At 37.3% G+C, this 21,905-nt stretch overlaps 2 protein-coding genes across 5 annotated transcripts in view; both read right to left on the bottom strand.

The window, feature by feature from the left end:
* The window catches only part of LOC145988888 (CUE domain-containing protein 1), a 258,232-nt gene that overhangs the window by 196,423 nt on the left and 39,904 nt on the right, over positions 1-21,905 (bottom strand). The window lies entirely within an intron of this gene.
* On the bottom strand, positions 1,184-20,888 carry LOC145988887 (uncharacterized). 4 transcript variants are annotated; one of them, XM_083124168.1, is made up of 7 exons: positions 20,874-20,888; positions 20,359-20,509; positions 13,536-13,724; positions 9,943-10,067; positions 7,714-7,892; positions 3,961-4,115; positions 1,184-2,636 (listed from the first exon to the last, which is right to left on the bottom strand). In XM_083124168.1, the coding sequence occupies exons 2-7, from the start codon at positions 20,429-20,431 to the stop codon at positions 1,693-1,695; spliced, it is 1,665 nt and encodes a 554-aa protein (XP_082980294.1). In that variant the 5' UTR covers positions 20,432-20,509; positions 20,874-20,888; the 3' UTR covers positions 1,184-1,692. The 4 variants fall into 4 exon arrangements, with proteins under 4 accessions (XP_082980294.1, XP_082980293.1, XP_082980295.1 ...); XM_083124167.1 differs by lacking the exon at positions 20,874-20,888 and adding an exon at positions 20,642-20,710; XM_083124169.1 differs by lacking the exon at positions 20,874-20,888 and having other exon boundaries at positions 20,486-20,722.

The following is a 21,905-nucleotide window of genomic DNA, read 5'->3' as shown; positions in this document are numbered from 1 at the left end:
AAAAATCGGAAAACAATTTTTTTGAATATAGCCATCCTTAGTTTATACCCTTTCTGAATGCAAGCAAGAATGTCCATGCTGAAGGTGCATCCACACTGCTGAGAGGAGACGTGTACTACATCAGTCTGGTTCGACACATACACAATTTTACAGAACAAATGAAATACTCTGAAAATGTATGATGAAGATGAGCTTCTGTAACTGTTATTGGTAGTGCTATGAAGCGTCCACGGAGATTTTGGATTTGTCCAAGTCTAAATATCTGGTGCCCTTTTCCTTTTACATTCTCTTGCAATATCGCTTAATTTTTAAAAATTTTTTTGTTGAAATGAAACCGCAATTTCCACTAACAAGTTTGTTCCAATTTTTATAATCCTTCAATCTGCAATCCCATAGCTGAGAACATTCACATTAATGTCATAAATTCTAAGTTTGTCCACTCCATGATCAAAAGTTGACCAAACACGACCAACGCTTCAGATGCTCGGCGCCACCTCCACTTCACACAATATCCGTTCAAGTGGACTGGTACTAGTTGGCTTGCTGATTGGACAGTCGGCACATGGCATGACATGTATCCATTTGTTCAGTTTTGCCGACCAGCATAGTGGAGACGTGTCATAAGGCAGCCGCAAGGCTCACAATCACATATCACAGCTCATCCAAAGAGGTTCCTTTTAGGAGCTATTAGATTATTGGCAATTGCCTCTCCATTGTCTGACCTGCATCATCATGCCGTGCCACCCTGGCACCAGTTGCTGGAAGATCGTTGTCTGTATGCTGCGTCTTCTAAATGGAACCTGTTCGGATGAACACCTCCACTGCTGCGATTCTTGTCTGAAAGGGCCAACGTTCTATGGTAGACTGAAATAAGTAGATCCAATATTCACCACCCTGTATCGTTCATCTGCCTCTTTAGGCTATATACAACTATGAGGATGAATGAAGATTAGATGAAGTTGATGAATTGATGTTTTCAACTATACACTCATGACAAGGTGGGCCTCGAATCCAAAACCTACACGAAATAACACCTTCCTTAATGTGTAAATATGCCCTCAACTTCTGAACTAAATATCTCTTCATCATTTTATGTCAGTTCAGGATTGGTGTTAGTAAAATTTCAGATATATTCTTAATATTTATACTTATTAGATTGCAATAAACAACCCAGTTCTTTGTATAAAAAAGTAGTTTTATTTTTCTGAGAACTGAAGAAAATTCATTTCTGTAGAATTTACAGAAAAAAAAGCTGTATCAGAAAGAGAAAACATGGCCAATAAACACAAGGTAAACTGTTACTGTAATACATAAGAAGTAAACTAATTTCTTTGAACAATTCATGTTCAGAAGACACCTTCAATATTTTCAACAAATTACTAACATATTCTATCGTGGGATACTTGTACATGTCTGTTGTGCAAAACAATACATTCTAACTCTTCTCAAAAAATACTAAAAGTTGCAACACAGAAACAGTACACTATGCTTTGTACTGCCTGACTGAGGCCAGAATTACATAACAGGTTATGTAAGCATGGTGCTAGACAGTTTAAACTATATTCATTGTCACACATTATTTTACAGCAGGGAAATAAATATACACACTCTTGCATAAGAAATGTCATCCACACAGAACTCAATATTTAATATATTTGCACAAATTCATGACTGAAACAGCACACAGGTTTATCATTCGCTTGCACCACTATTCTCGGCAGTCTGTCGCGTATGTCGCCTTGTTGTTATTCTCGGTCTTTCTTCCTCTTCACTCTCTTCTGAACTTTCCTTCTTATTGGAAGCATTTGCCTTCTGCCTCCTCGTGGTCATGCTCGGGGTACTCGGTTTTTCATAATTAGGGCGTATTTTCTTTATTAGAGGAGTATCGTCACTATCATCTTCGCTCTCTGACAAACTTCGTTTCCTCGACTCCACGCCACTCGGCTTTTCTTCTTCCGTCGGACTAGTCCTGGATTCTTCAGCTGGAGCGGCAGAATCTTGATTTTCACTCTCTGCGTTTTCTTCCGCTTCGTGCACCACCTTCTCGACATTGTCGTCATCATCAGCCTTTCCCTCTAACTCCAACATTTCTTTCTCTTCGATATTAAGAGCCAGATTTTCTAAGTCATCCTCCTCCTCCTCTTGTACATCCTCTTGCTCTTTAGTCTCCTCTACTTCATTATTTTCTTCTTCTGCTTCGGTTTCCTGTTTTTCGGCACTCTCTTCTTTCATTTCCTCATCCTGTTCGGTTTTCTCTATGGTTCCTTCCTCGACGTCTTTTGTCATATCACCATAATCACTTTTCTGTTCCTCAGGCTTTTCTACTGGTGTTGGCTCTCTAGTCCTCGACTTCTCGGAGTCATTCCAATCTCGGGAGTCTTCCTCGTACACTTGACTCTCTTTTGGGACCTCTGCCTCGGACTCAGCTTGCTCAATGCTGCAGATTTTCTCATCGACCTCAACGTTCTGGTCTACCGATGGAGAATTCTTCTGGACCACGTGCTGCAGTGATTTGTTTTCTTGCTCCAAATTGGTGATTGTCTCTTTGGATTTACGAAGCTCTTGCTGCAGGAAATATATAGTACTCTGCATACCTTCAACATCCTCATCCAAATCTTGCAAAAACTCATCTAATTCTATTAAGGAAAAATGGAAAGACAAAATTAATTGATCTGCTTGGAAGAACAACTTCATTATTTATGTTGATGGTAAAATGTACTTTACAAAGAAAATTTAATGAGTCACCGAAATCAATAAGCTATTAAAATAGTTTTTCACAAATAACACTGAATTACTATTTTTTTAATACAAGAACTGAAGTTACTAAATTCATTAAACAAACACGAACATCATTATTTATGTAAGAAGTGGGAATTTTGAAAAAGCCTAATTGCTGCCAAGTTATCCAATTTGGAAAGTTGTGTCTTTTAGATCAAAATATCCCTCTTTCCATATTTTACATTCTTTGTAGTGGGAAGCCATGAATAATTTTCAAAATAAAGTTGAAAGAGATATCAAAAGAGAACTATATATTACAAAATAAAATTAAAGTTATTAACAATAAATTTTGAAGACTATTACTAGAGCCACATAGATTTTTCAGGAGACCAGGCTAAAAAAAGAAAAAATGTGGGAAATTGTACAATGAAGATTTTAGTACAAAAACTGGGCACATTTCAGGATCATAAGTGGTGTACAAAATGGCACTTCAATGTTAAAATGGTGAATATAACTCTAAATTTGATTTAAGAACTATACTTACAACTAGAGGCACATATTTTTGGTAAATAAAAAAGCAAAATTTCGGTACAAAAACAGTCGATTTTGGGTTCAAAAGCGGAAAATAAAATACAATTTTGGTGTTATAGTGGTGAATAATCACATCAAAAGTGCTATATAAATGACATTTTGGTTTTAAAATTGTGAATATAATCCTAAATTTGATTTAAAAACTGCAGTTATTACACAAAATAAACTTAACCCTTCTAATAGCACATTTATGTCATTACCAGAGTATTAAGTTTATTCCTGTGTAACGGAGTACATTTTTGCTTCTCAAATATTTACAGCAGAATTAACCAATTTTCCGTGAATTGCATAACTCACAGGATACTTCAGATTGCAGAAAGTGTCGCATCGGTATATAAACGGTAAATTTCGTGTTTAAGTGTATATTTTGCATTTTGCAGTTCATCTCGCATTATTTCGTGACAAAACAGGGTAGATAAATGCACCTCACACCTTTCAGAAACATGAAAAATGAACATTACAGCATGTTATTTCATATTTCATGTCTTCGTCAAAAATGAAATTTGCATGCCTCTACTTATTACACAAAATAACCATTACCTTTCTTATTACTTATTTATGTAGTTATCAGAGTATTAAGTTTATTACTTCTCAAATTCTTACACATAAATAATCAGTTTTCTGTGATGAAGTTATGAAAAATACAGCTACCTGACTGTGACTTTTTCACCTCCTCACTGAAGTTCTTTTGAAGGGCTAGTTCACCCTCGAGCTTCGCAAGACGGCCACTAGATATCATCCGACCAAGTTCTTCATTCTCCTGATACAGCAAGCGGCACTTAGCCATTAGACGCTTCCCAGTGTTGCTGCAAGAAGAGGGATTTCCACGTTACCACTGACGTGTGAAAATTGCTCTTAACACTAAATGTACCTATTATCACCTAACCTTATAAAGGACAGCTGGTTTCAAATGCATTACATCTTTTCTTCTGGATTTATTTTTTCATTTAAAGCATATGTATTTTTACAATGTTGCTCTATTGTATGGATGATTCTCTGTATGTATAAGGTAAGGTAAAGTTCACCACACACTCTCTATCTCTGCCATTTTTTGGAAGTGACGTGATCAGCACCACACTCTGGCCACCTTTATCCTCCTCCTGGGTTGCCCCAGGCATCCATTTAATTGTTTCCCCAACTGAAGAATACACCACAAGAAAGGTGACATGGTAACATTTCAGCAATGGAGACAACAGTGATGAATGAGCTGCCGAGCATAACAAAAAGAAGATATTTTTCCAATATCATCCAAAACCTCAAGAGATGCTAATAGCAGTGTGCTGAAGGAGGCGGTGAGTGGGCAGGGAGAGTTGCAAAACTATTCTAACTACTAACTAACTCTCTAGCCTTCTTAAACCCGAAGGTTCATGGCTGCAGCAACACAGGCCTTCCATCTGTCCCTATCTTGAGCAAGATCTATATACTCTTTTCCATTCCTACCGATTTCATTCTCAACGTTGTCCCTCCATCTTCGTCTTGGCCTTCCTACAGGTCTCTTACCATCAGGTTTCCCAACAAGAATCCCGTAAACTCATCTTTCCTCTCCCATTCGTGCCACATGGCCTGCCCACCTAAGTCTTATTGATTTAATTATTCTAATAATATCTGGACATGAATACAAATTATGTAGCCTTCTCCACTCACCTGTCTCCTCATCCCTTTTAGGTCCAAATATTTTCCTAAGGATCTTATTTTCAAATACTCTCAATTTATGTTCCTCTTTCAATGTAAGGGACCAAGTTTCACACCCATAATATACTACAGGCAAAATTACTGTTTTGTATATTTTAACTTTTAGTTTCTTAGATATTAAACGAGAAGACAAAAGACACTATTCTAACAAAGGGTGTATTATTGACATCTAAATTAATGGGTGACTACAAAAACTATTGCAAAGAGCCAAATGAAAAACCTTAAAAGTCCAATAAAAATTTTAGGGTAGACTGTATACAGCTCAAATTTACATGAACTGTAATTTAAAAAACCACTTCAAGGTTGCAACACTAATCAAGTAAACTTCAAAATGCCATTTTCCTTATGGCCTCCTATAAACACTTGCACCAGTGAAGAGGAGTGGTTTCTTGACCTCTGTCAGCCTAAAACTTACAGAACTTTCTCGGCAAATGAAAATTCAATATCACCAGCAAGTTTACTAATGGAGGAGAAAGTTCGACAATGGCCTCAGTTCGCAGGCAGATGGGTGGAAAGGCCTTCACAGTGGCTCATAAGTAACTGCACGTGGAATCCAAAGACTTACTCTTCTTAAGGTATACAGGCACTAACTCAAAGTTGAAAATATATGTAGATCAGTAATAGGTCTGCGTTAAAATGCAGCAAACTTGTGCAATCCTACATACAGTAATCTATTCAGAGTGGCCACTCTAGGACCATGATAAAATTCAAGTATAATTCCCAGTTTTCAAGGTGAACTTTCCAAAAGTTCAAGGGTACAAGCAGATGTTTTCTCTACTTCAACCTTACTTATTACCGCCTCTCACCACCTACACACATACATACACACAATATATTAACAATATAAAGTGTGTGTATGATTCCAGCATATCCAAAAATTCTATTAATTAAACGGTATATACATATATGTAAATATTTAATTTAAGGTGTGGAGTTTACAGTGTCATTTCAAATACTAAGTCTTGAAATACGAGGCGTATTTTTAAAGTAAGTACCGTTTTGAAATTCCGCCGCAACAGCGCTGCGGTCGGTGTCCCGTGCATGCGCACTGTGTACCTACATCTGTTGGCAAGCCACAGACGCCATTGCAGCAACAATCGATCATGTATACATTTGCTTTTGCGTATTTAAAATGCCTCCGCTGATTGAGAACGCCACGGACTGCGAAATACGCGCTGTTATTCATTTTCGTAGTGCTAAAGGCATGAAAGCAGAGGAGTTCAGAGAAGTTCCCTGAAGTTTCAAGAAGTGTTATCTACGAAATTGTTACCGAATGCTTAAACTATCGAAAATTGTGCTCACGATGGGTACCAAAAATGTTAACTGAGCTGCACAAAAGCAAACGTTTAGGTAGCGCCTTGACTTTTCTTGTGCGTTATGAAGCTGAAGGTGACGCGTACTTAAGTCAAATTGTCACAGACGATGAAACATGGGTGGCCTACATTACACCCGAAACAAAACAACAATCCATGGAATGGCGGCATTCAACATCGCCCAAGAAAGTGAAGTTTAGGAAAATCATGTGTACCGTGTTTTGGGACAGGAAGGGGGTGTTGCTTGTTGATTTTTTGCCTCGTGGTGACACAATAAATTCCAAAACATATTGTGAGACTTGAAAAAAACTGCGCTGTGCCATTCAAAACAAAAGGCGCGGCATGCTGAGTAAAGGGATTGTTTTGCTGCATGACAATGCCCGTCCACATGCGGCCCATCGAACTCAAGATCTCATCGCATCATTTGGTTGGGAACAATTTGATCATCCTCCATACAGCCCCGATCTAGCTTCCCAGTGACTACCACGTGTTTCTGCAACTGAATGACTACCACGTGTTTCTGCAACTGAAGAAGCATCTCGGAGGTCAGCGCCACGATGACGACGATAGCCTGAAAACGGCCGTGTTGCAGTGGCTGTCAACTCAGGCGGCAAACTTCTATGACGACGGAATACAAAAGCTTGTTGTTCGATATGATAAGTGCCTTAATATTGGTGGCAATTATGTGGAAAAGTAGATAAAAGTGTGGTATTTCATGTAACAATAAAATTGTTACAAAAAGTTTACTTGTTTTTTGTACATATCAAAACGGTACTTACTTAAAAAATACGCCTCGTACTTCTACAAACACATGCCACAAATGTTATGGGACATATTAATCTATGAAACATTGTTTATTTTAAAAGAATTTCACTCAAATTTACCTAATCAACTTCAAGATATCTTGCAATAATCTTCTGTCTCTCAGATAGATTGTTCCGCAAAGGACACTAACAAAGCAAACAGACTGAGAGAATTGTGACTTATTTTCCATGCAGCTTTCTTCTATTTTCCTTCCTCGATAAAAATAAAAGCTAAACTGTGAAAAACTTGCCTCAGGCCGGAGCCAAAAATTCACGCATAATTCTTGGAATTACCAAGTAGCCACCCTGATACTACATAAAAAAAAAGAAATTAAGGTTCTCATTTGACTACCTCGTAAGTCCTCTCATGTGCAGTGGAACCCTGATTTAACATTCCCGGATTTTATATTTTCCTACATTATACATTCAATCTTCATGGTCCCACCATAGCAAAATGCTACACAATTTTCTTCAATTTTACATTTTTCCGCATTTTAAGTTTTTTCAACTTGGTCGCATGAAGAACGTAAAATAGAGTTTCCACTGTACATGGTATGATATGACTTAACTGAATGGGGGCAAAGGACTGATATTACCTGTCAGGAGTGAACTTCCATGCGCTCAGTTCGTTCTGAGTTTCCTCCAGGCGAGCTCTGGTTGCTTGGAGTTCCTTCCGCAGCCTCTGAAGAAGCAGGTTAACTGCAGGGTCGAGGAGGGCAGAGCGTAATGCAGCAGCCCCAGGTACTTGAGCAGCTTTCAACTCGGCAATCTGGTTCTAATGGGAAAATGAAAAAGTTATGAAATGTACTTTTCTGTGAAGTCACTACCCAGATTTTTAAAATTTGAATTAGCTTCTTATAAAAATACATAATATTAGAGTGCTCCATGGAACCACTTTCGTTCAACCGTACTAGTTTGAGTCTCCCACAGTAGAGCACTTAGAATGAAATTTAATATCATTTTAATAATCCTTTGCGCAACAGCCCATGAAGGGCCTGGGCATACCTACCGACTGCCGGTCTCCCTCCCACACTTTCTCTTGTCACCTCTAAGCGTGGAGATCTTCAACCAGTATTGGAATAGTCGGGGGGTCAGCCCGACTTATCCCCAGCCGTTATAGTAGGTCGTCTCGACCGGATTACGCTCACTCACTTGGAGCTCCCCAATTTCCTCACGATGGTGGGTTGCCACCGGCCCTATACGTAGGCCGAATAAATTCCGACCAGAGCCGGATTCGAACCTACGCCGTCCCGCAGCGAATGATCTCATTTTAATGTGACACAATAAACGTAGACACATGCATGTAAAATAACAATCCTTGCAGTTTCAGGCCACAATCTGTTTCATTTTCATATATCACTGATTTGGTAAGATAGACCAAAATGCATAATAACATGAAGATAATGACCATATTTACTGAAGTTTCAATTTCACTGCATCTTTCACCTCACGATCCAGATTTGAGGGCCCACTAGCACAGACAAATTACGATGGTACGTGTATTACTGGTCTTCAAACATATACCACTCGCTTTGCCTGTTCGAGTGAAGTAGCTCTAGATTCTGTACACAATCTAGCATTGTCCGTGCGAACTATTTGGGGATTAAGCAAATTGCTCTTCCAGCAGCACTCTACATAATACAGTGAATTCTTTTTAATTTGAACTCCAAGGGAACATAAAAAAAATTCGAATTAACAAAAGCATACATTACTCAAGAAAATCAATAAAACAAAACTACTGTACTACATATAATCAAAAATAATGAACGTGCAGTGGACTTTATCATAAAAATTGCACTATTTTGTGTGTGGTCCCATAATGCAAGGAAAACCCAATTCCTCCCACAATAGTAATTAAACTACCAGTGAATGAAAAACAGGTTCGATAAGTACACTGTATGAACACACAAAATCACATACATGTGTAACAACCAACCCTGGCCCAGCCTAATCACAACTGACAACTGAGGGCAGATAAGAAGACTTTCACAAATCATTGGCTAGTAGAGGTTTAAGGAGGAACAACTGCACACAAAAGGGATTGGCAATACCACTTTATTGAAGAGAAAGTGGAGGCTACATACCAGCAACCAGAAACTTTCTCTTCCCTAAGACTGTCTCTGGATAGCTTTGAATTATCCAAACAAAAGATTCAAAAATTCAAATTACATATGAATTTCCAACATTGATTTCAATAGGAATTTCAAGGGGAATAAACTTCTGTTCAAATTACTGAATAATTTAAGTTACATATCCAACTTCGAATTAAAAAGAGTTATCTCTAATTGCATGTCTATTTTGCGAAAAATTACTTTATTCTTCTATAAATTTCAGTCCCTTACAGCCATCATCCCCAGAAGGCTGTTGACTGACATGCAATGAATTTTATAGCAGTCTACAATAACTGAACTAAGTAAACTTACTTTTCATCTGGAATCATGCTGTGGACCACACTTTCAGAAATGCTGTGCTAACTCATTTAAAAATAGGGAAAAATAACCAACAGAGATTTATTCTGGAAGTATATGCAAAAAAAATGTCTGTTAACCGTGTCTTCTAGCATGTTCATAAACGAGTACTGAAGGTTATTTTTACCAATAGGTACTCTTCCGAAGATTGTAATTCTCATATTGTAACCTTGCAAAAGTAAATTTCTGTGAACTGTGTGCTCATAGGAATCACACAGACAGTGAAGCAGGTTGGTTTCACGACAGTCATCTGAATCTGAGACACATGTTTCCCACATTTGATCCCAGGCCAAGATATTAGCTTCAGTAATTATAAAAAAAAATATTATTTAAGTTTTTCAAGGTAATTCCACTTACTGCAAACTCCTGCATTTGTTGTTCCTTTGTAGCTAATCTTCTCACCAACACCTTTTCCCTCTGAGTTGCCTCCACTTGCTGCTGGCGCATCCGTTCCTCTGTCTCGCGAAGACCAACAATCTCGGCTGCAAGTCGTTAATATGAATTTTTAAATTTTGTGAGCAATCTACAACATATACATATGAAATATGGCAACTTAAACTGGTCAACAAAACAACTTATCTTAAGGGTAACACACAATTTATCTGGAGCCACTGTGGCCAAGTCAGTAAGCCGTCTAACTGCCAGATGAGAGACAAGGGTTCATTTCTCAGGTCACGTGATTGCAGGTAGGAATTTCAGATCATGCCCCTTAATAATGCAGCTCTGATTTGATTGATTGATTTCCTTTATTTTACTTAAGACTCTTGTGCCACTTTTGGCTAATTTGCAGAGATGGGGATGAGTGATGAAATTGATGAACAAGCATGCACAAACATCCATGCCCAGGCCACGATTCGAACCCAGGAACCCTGGTGTCGTAGCATGATGTTCTAACAACTCCGCCACTGGGGTTGGCTAATGCACCTCTGAGGCCGTGTCTGAAAGATGAAAGACTGTACTTGATGCAAGCATCCTCCGAGTATGGTCTTGCAGTGCGGTCTTAAAGTCGTGGACTGGAAATGAAAGTCTTTCGAATTACATTTCGACTGCAGCACCAATTACGATCAGTAGATAAAACTGAGGACTCATTGTTTTCTCTACGTTTTAAACACTTGTTTTTCACCATAGAAATCACATAGCATTTTCAAATGTTCTTACACATACATTTCCACACATTAGACGAACATTAACCAACAACTTGCTGGCCCATAACGTATATTTAACCTGTGTTGCTGGCTTTCTACCTCCATGATTTCAAACAAATGAACAACGAGTGCAATTCACCCAGCCTCTATCAAGTATTTGTGAAATTAAACCTTATTATGCCACTTAGATATACAGTGGAAACTCTGGTATTACATTTTTCCTATATTATACATTCAACCTTCATGGCTTCCATAGAGCAAAATGTTCCATCTGAAACTTTTTGAGGGCAAAAACTCTTTGGCAAAATTTGCTTCAGTCCACTTTATGCTAATTGGGACTGAACACATAGTTTAAAGTGGGATAAAAGAAAACCAATGATAAGAAATTAGGAATGAGACAGGACAGATTGATCAAAACTGGATTGATTGATTGATTTGGTGTTTTGTCCACTTTATGCACAGTAAGGCTAATCGGGACTGGACCTACAGTTTAAAGTGGGATCCGAACCACTATGTGCCTCCACCGAGCATCAAACCCGGGGCCCCTCGATTACAAGGTGACGACGCTACCACTGCACCATCAGGGAGACCCTGATTAATCGAAACTCTTACAGCATACGTTAATATAGGCCTATCACTTTTCAGTAAAATTACCAATAATTTTATCAATCAAAAACACACACAAATGGAAAATAAATAAGTTCCGTTAGCGAACATTGTCACAACTATGGTCATGATGCATGCAGCATGTTGATTGTTTGGATAGATATGAATGCCATTTGCAGACATATTCAGCGTTTTATGCATAGTGCTGTGTGTTGATAATCTAATCTTTAAGAAACAGCACACAGCGTGTGAAATGTGGTCCATAACATGTTTCTTGAATGCAAATAACATGAAAATGAAACCAGCTCAAATTTATTGCCAACTTTGTGAGGTTTACTGAGAACATGTCATGAATATTCAATGGTATGAAGATGGGTGTGACTTCATCAATGAAATTGAGAACCTGGAAATACGCATGGTGATCTGCAGTGTGGTCAACTATCAGTGGTGCATGAAGATTTGGCTGGGAGCAATCCAACATACCCCTTAAGCTAACAATTAGTGCAAAGTGATTATCATGTGTTCCTGCATCTGAAATGCTTCTCTACTGGTTGCATTTCATCGATGATGGGGTCAAAAAAGCAATTACCACGTGGATGAAGGGACACAAAAACTGGTGAAACACTACAAGAAGTGTCTCAACAATGGTGGTAACAGTATTGAAAAGCAGTGTACGGTATGTATATCAAATACGATAATAGACTTTGTAAATATAATCATCTTTTTTCGTAAAAACTCATTGGAACTTACTCTCTGGATAGCCCTCATGCATGTTTCAATCATTGATGTTCGTGAAATACTGTATGTTGTACTGCTACTCTGATATTATACTTATGAATATAAACTCGTGCAAAGAAAATATCTAAATCCATAGCGTATTTTTCAAAGGTAAAAAGTCACTGCAGCCAGTTTTCAGAAGTAACATTTAAAGTTGGATATGTAACACGTATAGCTGCCAAACTTAGGAGATGAACCAAAAATACCATCAAAGTATTAATTTGTTGTATGTCACTATAAGATTATAGTCAATAGCATCCTAAATAAGCCATGCAAAAATCTTAATTAGTTTACCATTTTGAGGTAGAGCATTTGTATCGTCAGAGGGCAATATACAGGGTGAGTCACGGGAAATAGACCACCAAAAGTCACTGGCAACACTGCCAAACGGAAGCTCGTGGCGGCGCTAGTTGACATGCCGTCTACATTACAGAGGTCTGCCATTTAGTTCACCATGAGTCATTGGTCAGTGCACGTGTGTGTTCAAGCGGTGGAAACCTTTGTTAGCGGGAAGATCATTGTTGCAGTTCAGCGATGACCACCTTTGGATATGTCCCATCAGCTGGATAGTCTTGCCCATTGAAAGGCAGTGATTGAAGAAGAGATTGAGGCAATACCACAAGATGCAATGCAAAATTTTCGTGGACGCCTGCAGATGTGCATTGAAGGATGTCATATTTCGAAAATAATGGCAATGTCTGTACATGTCGTGGGGCCAATAAAAATGTTCCAGTTCTAACTATTTTTTTCCTTGTGAAGGTTTTAAATTGTCCCATTTCCCATGATGCACTCTGTATTAAGGAAGTTAATAAACCATCTGTGTTCAAGGAATAGTGTAAATTTATACTAGATCAGCAGAATATCAGCTAAACTTATATCTGTATTCCTTTGGTAAAAAGTACATATTGCTTCATATATATAACAAACTGAGTTCATATACTTACATAATCATTAGGGCTGGACCAATGCTGATGTATCCGTTGGAATACACCGAAACCACCCGATCCTTTTCCGGCATTTTGGTCTTTTACGGGCTCATCAAAAATACTGGGCAACACTTTTGCAGAGTCTAATTATCCTACAAGTTGTGCAAAATTCGAAGTTTCTTTTTATTTTGCACCGGTTTTGTGTGAAAAAACTATATTCCATTATGACATAAGATGGAATTTAGTATTTTCATGTAATTCTTGATTATTTACTTCAAAGCAAAAATCTTGGTCAACTGAAGCATATAATTAAGAGTGCAAAGCTAAACACTAATATTAATCAATATTTTGAACAAATTTTAATTATTACAATTTTCAAGTATCGGTAGGAATTGGTGATAGTATTGGCATCGGTATCGGCTCAGCCCTAATAATCATACTCAGCAACTCCACATTAGTGAAAATTGACTCTGTGATCAATGAATGATGCACATACCCTCATGATTTCTCGCCTGCAACTCAAGCAAGTTAATGTAAGCATCCTGTTCGTGCCACTTGGGCAGAAGTTCCTCGTGCGTCAAGGCCTCCAGCTGCTGCTCGGAGAGGCAAACCCTCCTTGGGATTCTGCTGTGGGCAGAGTTTGGAGTCTGCGGAGTTGATGGGTCATCTTCGGTCATCGCACCGTCTGAGGAAGGGGATTTCATTAAGACAGTCATATGGATGTTACAATACTAATTCAACACATAAATATAAATAAAAGGATAACAAATAGATGAGGGTTTAATTTGAATTTCATGAGTGAAATACATTACGGGAATCCATACATGTAATCATGTCAAAATTTGTAACCATGAAGCTGGATAAAAATGAGTATGCAGAGATCAATGTTTGATTTTAAAAGATAGCCCGTTGAGCCTGCATTTAAAACTGAAATTTATACATAGTAATCTCTTGTATGTGCAAAATCATGGGGTGTGAACCCTAAGACTTAACACAACAAACAAATTCATCGAAGATAACTGGGCTTGTGAACCTCGTGAAACCAGTGATTATACAAACTTAAGGAATGCTCTACGCCAAGGATCACCAAACGAGCCATCGGTAACTCACGGGATCATTTGTAGTAGCTCGTGAAGGGTTGACTACAATTCGTGATTCCAGATATATACGAGGCTTGTCAGGAAAGTAAAGATACAAACACATTTGCACTATCCTGCAAGGTGTGACGTGCATGCCGTGATCAGATTGGTGGTGGAATTCATGCCTCCTGGAAGACCGATTAATGCTGAAACCTACTACCAGACTTTGAAACATCTTCGACGGGCAATTTAAAACAAACGGAGGGGCATGTTGTCATGTGGAATCCGCTTTACTGATGACAATGCCCGGCTCTATTCAGCAAATGTCACCAAAGATCTGCTTGCACATTTTCAATGGGAAGTCCTTGAACATCCACCATACAGCCCCAACCTTGCACCCAGAGACTAACATTTGTTCCTGTACCAAAGAAACCTCTTTGAGGAAAACACTTTGACGACGAAGATGAGGTCAAGGAAGAAGTCACAACTTGGTTCCAGATGCAGGCGGTGGATTTGTACGATTCTGGGATACAAAAACTTGTTCCGCGTTTGAACAAATGTTTGGACAATGGTGGCACTTATGTGGAGAAATAGCCTCTGTATCAGTGTAGCTTTAGTTGCGTGCAATACATCTCTTGTATATATATATCTTATTTTTCGTTTGTATCTTTACTATATCGGAGGGCTTGCCTTGCCATGTGGACGCAAATCAAGAAACCTACACAAATGAGCATGTAGGAAGGGGAATGCTTCTTACATGGGAAAAAAGTAAATAAATTGACCAAAACATATCTGTAGAGATGGTAGCATCAGTTTGTTTCGTATGCAAGTCAACAAATGACTACCTGCTGTGAAGTATGTATACTGGGTAAAAAATCACTCAACATGAGACATGGGACATAATGCCTATTCAGTGAACGCTCACAAAAAGCTATGCACATTGGAGTATGAGGAAGTAGAAAAATGCATCTCCACTAAACATGCAGTAAGTAATCACTGAGCTGAGAAAGTATATGTGTAAAGACTGAATAGAAATTAAGTCATGTTAAAATGGCAGGCAATGGTTCCAAATGTTCAGTGATTTTTTTTCAAAGTTTCATAGGAGAAAGACTAAGAAGTATTGCAGAATTGTAGAAATGATTGGCACAATAAGGAAGTTGAATCGACCCTTCGTAATAGAAACATGTATAATACATTGTTGGAAAGGGTATGAATCAAGGATTCCAGAAATGTAAAATTTAAGGTGAGGAAACAATTGAAAGTGGTATTAATTGCCCCCCCCCCCCCCCACCGATTCCGTGCTAATTGACATACTGCCCCCTACCACTACCGCGGCCCGGCCTTTTTCTATAGTCCCCCTTTGAATGAAACATGAAAAAATACGAATGAAAACATAATTTTAAAAAAAGTTGAATACTAGTGGATATTCGCATATATATATTGAAAACCAAAGTTCGACCTGGCAATACTGTGGGTTTACAACATGGATTAGGTTCAAGGAAACCAGCTATGGCAAGTAATGTAGTAGTATTCTTTTTATTATTTCATAGAAATGTAACTTCAAATTGAAAAATGCACAGTGGCAATTCGAAGTGTTAAATACTTACTATTAGTGCACAATATTTTTTTTTACTTTCAAATGGTAACACACAAGGGTTGATTGTGCAGTCTAGCCCCATTGACAAGCGACTGTAAGTATCGTAGACTAGTGGGAATGAATGTAGAAGTAAACCAGAACCTTAGTATAATGCATTTAGGGACTTTATTTTAATGCTAAGAGAACCAAACCTGGCTTGGCTAACCTAACTACGAAAGCATATATTGAACAAAATAGGTAAAAGTTTGATATAGGGAAAAACGCATTTCTTCAATTTTACAGGAGAAACTACTTACGGAAATTAGTTTCTGTGGCATTTTCAAAGTTCGTGGAGGTATTTTCTTTCATCGTTGAATCTATTGGACCAGGAATTCATGTATTTTCGAAGAGAAATATATCTTCCTCTACGTGGACTGGATGTTCCATATGTTTGATGACGTAACCCCCTGTCAGTGTATCCAACCATGCCGTTGTTTTGCAAGAAGTGAAGGTGATTTTTTTTTTTTTAAAGCTATATCGCATTGACTTACAAACAAAATTTTAACTATGCTAGCCTAACATAACCAAACGTAACCTTGCCAGAAATGGTTTGTGGGGCTATGCATGAATGATTTGGTTTTTAATTTTAACTATGATTGCCTAACCTAAACTTCCATGAGTGGTTTGTGGGGCATTTTTCGGTTAAGAAGGTTGGAAACACTGCATACCCACTGATGATCCACGATGAGCCAAGCTGTGCTCGCCATATTGTGCCTTACGAAAGTGAAAAAAGGAAGAACAATAAATACTAGTAATGTGAAAAATTGAAATTATTTTCGTGAGAAAAGCAAAATCCCACCTTAAAGAATGTTTGGCAATGCATAATAGGTAAGTATCAATGTCAAACAAGATGAAAATGAACGAGTGAAAGGTGTTACCACAAAATCTTAAGTAATCGCTAAAACTCCGCAGTATGTATTAGAGTTGAATCAAAATCAAACCATGTTAAAATTGCATTTGTAGCATGATAAAATCGCAATAAAACAAAAGGAACTTGGGCCAAAAAACCATATAGTATATGGTCAAGAAAACATGCATTAAGTAATCGCTAAAACTCCGAAGTATGTGTTAACAGACATAAATAGAAATTGAATCACGAAAAAATGCCTGTGTACCATCATGAACTCGGAATTAAACAATTGTAACTTGGCCCAAATGGCGAGTGTACAATGATTAGTTAGGAATTAAACAACCGAAGTTTGTGCTGATAAATGTATGCATGTTTAGATAAGCCTAGTTATGAAATAGGAATATTTAATACATTTTACTTATCAGATCATAAAGGCCTGTGGTTCAAAGTAAATACTGATATGCCTCTGAACAATACACATACCCAGATCAAGTCTGCTAGGTTAATTAATGATGACAGATTCAATACACTGAGAAACAAACTAAAACAAATTGATTGGTTTTACTTAATTACTTCTTGTGCAAATGTAGACAAGGCATTCGACAATTTTATCAAAGTTATTTCCAAAATATACAATGACTGCTGCCCCAGAGTCCTTAAGAAAGAAAAACCAATTAAGCCAAAACGAAAACAAAAGCACCTAGGTGAATGGTATACTCCTCAATTAAAAACACAACTCATGATGTATTATTATGGATACAAAAATAATAAGGTGGATAAGGCTAGATATCTGAAAATTAAGAGCATTTATAAGTCAAAAATAAAAGAATCCAAACTTACCGCAAATGATCACTTCATTAATAATTTCAATAATAAATGTAAGGCAGTTTGGGATATTTTTAAAAATCAGTTAGGCAAAGTGAAGTACAAACCAAATGAGAATATATCAATTACCCCAGACGAATTTAATGACTTCTTTGTCAAGTTTGGAAACTGTGACTCCACAAAGATCAATGCTGCAAAAGATTGTATCCACAGTGATGTAAATGGTGTACCAATATCACATGACAATAGTAGTAATCTGACTAGATTCAGATGGTATGAAGTTAAGCCAATGGATATTATTAAAGCAACACAAAAATTAAACAATTCAAAATCTGATGATTTCTATTGTTTATCAAACTTTGTTATAAAAAGAATTATTGACGTTATGCAGTACCCACTTAATACTCTTTTTAATTGGATGTTTGACAGTGGGTGTTTCCCTACATGTCTCGAAGTCTCAGTTGTTGTTCCAATACATAAAAAGGGAGATAAGTCCAATCCAAGTAATTACCGTCCAATATCACTTGTAGCTATTCTATCAAAAATTATAGAACACTGCGTACATATTCAGCTAGATGAGTATTTTTCAAATAATAATTTATTCACAAATGCTCATTATGGTTTTAGAGCTCATTCATCTACCACAAAAGCAAATGAAAGCATTGTTGCAACAGTAGTGGATGCTTTTGAATCTAAACTTTCTGTGAGTGCAACACTTATTGATTTATGTAAGGCTTTTGATTCAGTTTCACATCAAATGCTGATAAAAAGGGTACGCTCTTATGGTTTCCTAGAAGCTGAACTCTCTCTCACAAAATCGTATCTATCAAATAGACAGCAGATGGTCAGTATAAACAGTAAACAATCAATCATATCTCCTAAATATTGAAAGTGGAGTCCCCCAAGGTTCTGTTCTTGGTCCTTTCCTTTTTCACATTTATGTCAATGATCTCCCCAGCTTCATACCCCATAAAACTGTTTTGTATGCAGACGATACTACTTTCCTCACAATTGGCAATAATAAATACATACTTGAAGAACTGGACGAAGAAGTAGAAGAGAAGTACACTCTCTGGTTTGAAACTAATCAATTGACTATTAATCAAAACGAAACAGAGAAAATAATCGGTAACATTATAGTATAGGGGTGATGGATTTCTTCAAATTTACAAGAGACAGTACTTACGGAAATCGTTTTCTGTAGCGTTGTGGAAGTTCATGAATGTAGTTTTGATCCATTTTAATGCGAATACATGTTTTTTCTGCAAAAATCTCAGTCAGACACGCTGTTTCTGATGCTGCCATTTGCTTTCTGCACGAGAGCACAATGTTCCGTGTGTTAGATGACGTAATCCCGTAGTCAGTGTTTCAAACTCGCCGTGTTTTCACTAGAACATGACGTGTCAGTATTATTTGTATTTTTTAAACTTTTTTTTTAACTATGCTTGCCTAACCTAAGCTTACGGAAAATTGTTTTTGGGGCTAACGTCAATGGTTTGCGAGGTATTAGCATAATTTCAAATCCGGACACGGAAGTAGGTATTTTCCGGTGAACGAGGTTGCAACACTGCATAAATCGACAAAACACTCGCACAACGCACGATGAACCAGTACACTGTCGCCATAATGTGTGTTACAGAATCGAAATAACAAGCAACAGTAAGTACTCTTAAATGTAAGAAATAGACATTATCTTAGAAATGCATTATTTCACCTTAAAAAATGTTCCGCATTCCAAAATAGTACGTTAGCAATGTAAAAAAAGTGCGAAATATATGATTTATAGGTGTCACCCCCATACTATAGTATAGTACTAGTTTACTATCCTTCGAACAGATTTCTTCATTTCTACAGAAGAAACTACTTACCGTAATAAGTTCCTGCAGTATTGTCTAACATCGTGAAGGCATTTTGTGTGAAATTCAGGCAAGTTTTCCGTATCCTGGTAATGGATTTCTTCAAATTTAAAAGTTTGGGTCTCATTTGGAGGCAGGTGACTCCGGCCAATTTCTAACATGCCTTTAACAGGGAGTCTATAGAGAAAGCGGGGGAGCCGGAGCGGAGCGGCGTTAGCGGTAGGTCAATTACCCCAGGGGCGGAGCCTGGAATCAGTGGGAATTTTGGACTCAAAAATTTCAAACAAAAATAATTTTTTAGTTTAAATTTCCCACCGATTCCGGGATGGATAGCCCCAAAAACCATACACGGAATGTTCCGCGAAGCAGACAGGTAAGTACGAATGTCAAAAATTGATGGAACTAAGAAGTTATAGGTGTCCGAAGAATAGTAAACTGTTACCAAAAGAAGATTTAAAATTTCTAGAACTCCTAATATGTGCAATACTAGTCTCTCCATACTTACCCTATGTATTTATTATATATATATAGGCTTGTTTATGCTTTTCTTGTATTGAGTTTTATATTTAGATATATATGCTATTCTTGTATTATGTCTTATATTTGCATGTTTATACTATTCTTGTATTAGGTATGTCTAATATTTGTATGTTTATAATATTCTTGTATTATGTTTTATATTTGTATGTTTATACTATTCTTGTATTATGTTTTATATTTGTACCAATGACGACATCTATTGCATTCTTGTAATGCTTAATGACGAATAAACATATTGATATTGATATGTGACAGATATAACTTTCGGACAGTCGATGTGTACACCACATGAAATAACTTATGCACAAATATAGCAGTACAAAAATTGATACGTTAAGCTATGAAAAGTTTCAAGCATAGTTTCCACACGTATTCTAACATACTCTCGTTGAAAAAACTAGTACGTATGAGATGAAGTTTCGAACACGACGATTGACCTTGAAAGTAATACAACAAGACGATACAATATAAACCCGCTTAATACTTTGGAGGTTTCATAAGTGTAAAAGTAACAATATAACACACATACATACCACCAGCGTACAAGGAAGGATCTCCTTCGGAGATTTGTCCATCGCATGGTTTCAAACGTCGCAGCACACGCATGTTGTTAGTTGTTGATGCTCAACTGCCTTGCACAGTGTACACTTAAAAACGTACCTGGTATATGCTGTGAGTTGTCAACTAGAAGATGGGAAATAAAAACATACATTCGTACAGTGAAAATTTGATGTTTATGCTTGAATGTATTACAGTGCTTGACTCTGTCACAAAAATGGCCAAATCAAAAGTACGCAACACAATCCTACCACTTACTATTTATTGTATACTTTTGCTGACACTAGCGGTACTTTACACACCTACATCACCCATTTTTGTCCGCAGGTTAGTATTTGCAACTACAGATAGCGAAATATCACTAAATTCTAGAATCCTATAAGACGAGGGGAGGATATTTAAGTGTTTGATGATTCTTATTGTCACAAAATACAGAGTTAAAAACTTTATGAACGTCGATCTCAAACAACAATACAATATGTTAACTCACATCAATTGAAAATGCATTTTCTATTTTAAACTTCCTCTCTAGAGTTAAATATTGCAGTTGGCAACTATATTTTGGTATTCTTGAGCTAAAGAACCTAACACTAGCGACTCCGATTTCAAGTTGATGACATTTATATTTTACTTTGTTTTTGTTGCGTGAATACATTTTATAGTTACATAACGAATGAAAATAATTCGTAAGATATGTTTTACTTAAAGCATGAATTGTGAAAACGTTTATATTCAGTTCTAGGAATGTTAGATACTTAGATTATTTGTAATGGATCAATACTTTCATACATTCTTTTCGGATAGAGACACAGATTAGAAATAGGATAGAGAGTAGAGAGGTGAGAGGAACCGCAGGCGTCGTAGTAGGGGGGCACGGGTGCACGTGCCTCTCGATAACCGATGCTGGTGTGAGCATGTCCAGTGTTCGGAATGGAAATCATCACGCAACGAAATATCATTTAGTTTTGTCATTGTTTTCCTATTATTTGTCTCTGATTACTAGAGCTTAACGACTAATGAAATAGCACCCTGTATTCAGGGGCGCTGAAACCTGGGGGCCGGGAGGTCCGGGCCATCTCAGTTCTCGCTTGCCCCCCATAATGGGACCAATGAAGGGGTTATTCTTGAGTAAACAAAATAAATGATCCATCAGACAATTAGATTATTGATAGCGGGGAAAGAACTTAAGGTTTGGCAAATTTTCCAATGTAAACAAGTGGAATACAGATCGTCACCGAGCTTATTTTCTTATAAAAGATCGGAAACAAAGTGGATCACTTGAAATTTTTGAGTAATGTAGAGAAACAAAGGTACCTAGAAAAGATTGGCAATTTCCCGGATCGTTTGGATGCACATAAATAAGGGACAATGCTAATATTTTCCAAGGCAATGTTGATCTTCTACCATCAGTTTCGTTTTTGAAAAAGACTTTTCCAGGTTTAAATGAAGCTTACATTAATTATAAACATTGAAATACTTCGATCACAACAGTAAAAGAAATAATAGTAATTACTAAGGTTAA

This window comes from Lepisma saccharinum, chromosome 6 (assembly GCF_977018435.1).
Source record: "Lepisma saccharinum chromosome 6, izLepSacc3.1, whole genome shotgun sequence".
NCBI classification, from domain to species: domain Eukaryota; kingdom Metazoa; phylum Arthropoda; class Insecta; order Zygentoma; family Lepismatidae; genus Lepisma; species Lepisma saccharinum.
The sequence above is the reverse complement of the archived record's forward strand: the minus strand, read 5'-3'. Positions and strand labels throughout refer to the sequence as shown.

Coding starts and splice junctions, on each gene's coding strand:
- LOC145988887 (XM_083124168.1), bottom strand. CDS start 20,431: ATGCGTGTGCTGCGACGTTTGAAACCATGCGATGGACAAATCTCCGAA. Junction 10,068..13,535: donor GCAGGCGAGAAATCATGAGG/GTATGTGCATCA, acceptor AACGACTTGCAG/CCGAGATTGTTGGTCTTCGC. Junction 7,893..9,942: donor AACAAATGCAGGAGTTTGCA/GTAAGTGGAATT, acceptor TTTTCCCATTAG/AACCAGATTGCCGAGTTGAA.